At 41.0% G+C, this 3,059-nt stretch overlaps 1 protein-coding gene across 1 annotated transcript; it reads left to right on the forward strand.

Annotated features, from left to right (window-relative positions):
* The first annotated feature begins 648 nt into the window (after window positions 1–648).
* LOC118886800 (serine/arginine-rich splicing factor 3-like) lies at window positions 649–1,549 on the forward strand. The gene has a single exon (XM_036837040.1). The coding sequence runs from the start codon at window positions 764–766 to the stop codon at window positions 1,256–1,258; it is 495 nt and encodes a 164-aa protein (XP_036692935.1). The 5' UTR covers window positions 649–763; the 3' UTR covers window positions 1,259–1,549.
* Window positions 1,550–3,059: the final 1,510 nt, after the last annotated feature.

Here is a 3,059-nt window from a genome sequence, read left to right on the forward strand (position 1 = left end):
GGTCTTGCCCTTTTCAGGAATGGGAAGTTTCTGCCTATTACCACTGACTGTATTGGGTACTGTTCTAGGTGATGGGACTTTAAATAGTCTAGAAGTCTGACCCAGGAGTGCAGAGATATGCACCCTTAGAACTTGAACATTCTGAGTAAATGTCTAAAGTCCAATATGCACTCTTACCCTTCCTTCTCTCCCCTATTAACCCTGAATAAATGGGTCAGTTATCATTTCACATTTGTTGAAATGCAGGCATACATTTAAAACCCACAGAACTGGACCTCTGTCATGTTGGGCTTCCTCATTCCCATGTTATATTGTTCAACATTATTTGTCCCCTGGGACTGCTTTTGGCCACACTTATTTCCTACTCTATCTCTTTAACTCCTTCCCATCCCCTTGCCCCCTTTCCCCACCCAACCCTAAAGAGTGACTGATTTTTTGTTTTAGATCATTTTCCTAGGCCACTATGACCTAGGTAATTTCCAGCTTCCTTTGGTAATTGCTCTCGGTCCTGCTAGGTAAACTCCTTGCTGGTTGGTGTGTGTACCTTGTCTGTAGTTGATGTGCTTTGCACATTTTCTTGACATTTGTTTGTTTCTGCTTTTAAATCATTAGCAAAGAAGTTAAATAAAACCAGATCTGACCGCCATTTCGTGGACGACGGGTGTGGGAGAGTATCTGTGGGTGCCAGGCGCGAGGGGACCGGGAAGACCCAGCCGAGGGTGTGTGGATTTGAGTCTACGCGTTTCTAACCCGAGATCTCGAAATGCATCGTGATTCCTGTCCGTTGGACTGTAAAGTTTATGTAGGTAATCTTGGAAACAATGGTAACAAGACTGAATTGGAACGAGCTTTTGGCTATTATGGACCACTCCGAAGTGTGTGGGTTGCTAGAAACCCTCCCGGCTTCGCTTTTGTTGAATTTGAAGATCCCCGAGATGCAGCCGAGGCTGTCCGAGAGCTAGATGGGAGAACACTATGTGGCTGCCGAGTAAGAGTGGAACTGTCGAATGGTGAAAAGAGAAGTCGAAATCGTGGCCCACCTCCTTCTTGGGGTCGTCGCCCTCGAGATGATTATCGGAGGAGGAGTCCTCCACCTCGCCGCAGATCTTCAAGACAGAGAAGCTTCTCCCGCAGCCGGAGCAGGTCCCTTTCTAGAGATAGGAGAAGAGAGAGATCACTGTCCCGGGAGAGAAATCACAAGCCGTCCCGATCTTTCTCTAGGTCTCGTAGCCGATCTAGGTCAAATGAAAGGAAATAGAAGACCAGTTTGCAAGAGGAGTGGTGTACAGGCAATAACTTCATTTGACAGGAGTATGTACAGAAAATTCAAGTTTTGTTTGAGACTTCATAAGCTTGGTGCATTTTTAAAATGTTTTAGCTGTTCACATTTGTTTGTCTCTTGGAACAGTGACACATAAAGGTGTAATTCTCTATGGTTTGAAATGGATCATATGAGGCATGTAATATCAAGAATTGTTACTTTACAATGTTCCCTTAAGCAAAATTGAATTTGCTTTGAATTTTTAGTCTTGCATAGACTGATAATAAACCTCTTAATTCCTGCCCAGGTAAAGTGTGATGTTTAATATTACGGAAACAAAACTGGCAAAAATTGAAAAGACTCTGTAGCTGGGATATGGTATGCAGCTGTAGTTAAGCAGTCTTTAAAAGCTGCTGTGAACACAAGCCAGCAGGTAAAAATTAAAGCTGCACCCTTAAACTAGATTAGAGGTTTAAAAATTCCACTAGTCTTCACACCGGACAAGAGGTTGTCCAGTGGGTTTAGAATCTAAGAAGTTTCAAGAAAGTTAGTTTACCTTTGCTTTAGGTCGTAAGTTCCTTCTGTGATTGCTGTATATGGATACATAGCTCTTTGTAATATTATTTGGAAATTTGAGACTATTCAAGATACCCATGTCCTGCTAGTTTAAGGGTACATTGTAGAGCTGAACTTTGAGTTACTGTGCAAGATTTTTTTTTCATGCTGTCATTTGTAATATGTTTTGTGAGAATCCTTGGGATTAAAGTTTTGGTTACAAAAAAAAAAAAAAAAAACCAGATCTGACCCTGTTCTCTAGGGAAGTGTCCTCAGCCCTCCACTCCCTCCACTGGAGCTGTTTCTGGGTGTTTATATCATTATCCTTCATTTATGATCTCCCAGCCAGCGTTGGAGTCCATGTGACTACGTTCTCGTCCAAAGCAATCTGAACTGGCCTTGGAGAAGAAATGGCGTGGCAGGCTGAGCAAAATCCTTCACCCAAGTTCCAAATCCTTTACTAAAGACCTGGCCTCACTTGGATTTTCTCTTCTGCCGAGTCTCTTGAACTCACTCCTTTACATAAATCCTTTGTGACTTTATCTTTTCCAGATGTTGATGGATTTTCACTGTTAACATCTGTTTTATTGCCATGACTATCCAATTTACTGGCCAGTAATTTCCACAGTTAGCTTTCTTTTTTGAATGTTGACACCATATTTATGGCCTCATCTCATTCTCTACCCTTGATTTTCAACTCTCTTTTTAGTTCTCCAATAATTTTTCAAACTCTTTACCCTTTAATCCAGGATGGTGATACTCAGAGCTCCATTCTTGGTGACACATTTGAGCATTAACGGAGGTGTGGCTTAACCTGAATTTGGAGCTGTTGTTGCTTAAATCTATTTTGCCAGTTAATTGTCCAGGATTTTCTAAAAAACATCACTCAGATAAAAAAAGAAAAGAATAATTTTAATGATGATATTAATACTAATTCTACTTACCCAGAAGCCACTTATCTAGTCACTCAGGTATCTAGAGTTATAGCAAAGAAAAAAACCCAAAAAGCAAACAACATACAAAAATCTAAAACAAAACCCAGAAAGAGTCCAAAAAGCTACTACAAGGCCAAAATAGATGTCATTAAGTCCGCATATTGAATGATGCCAATTTTCATCACTTTTTGAGTCCCTAGGAATTGTCTTAGTAGCTTTCCTGCGTCCTCCATGGACAGTAAGATATGTTATCTCTTATGCGTTGCCTTTACCAGCACTCTGGTACCAGGTAACTACTTTCATGTCCA

This window comes from Balaenoptera musculus, chromosome 1 (genome assembly GCF_009873245.2).
Source record: "Balaenoptera musculus isolate JJ_BM4_2016_0621 chromosome 1, mBalMus1.pri.v3, whole genome shotgun sequence".
Taxonomy (NCBI): Eukaryota; Metazoa; Chordata; class Mammalia; order Artiodactyla; family Balaenopteridae; genus Balaenoptera; species Balaenoptera musculus.

Coding starts and splice junctions, on each gene's coding strand:
- LOC118886800 (XM_036837040.1), top strand. CDS start 764: ATGCATCGTGATTCCTGTCCGTTGGACTGTAAAGTTTATGTAGGTAAT.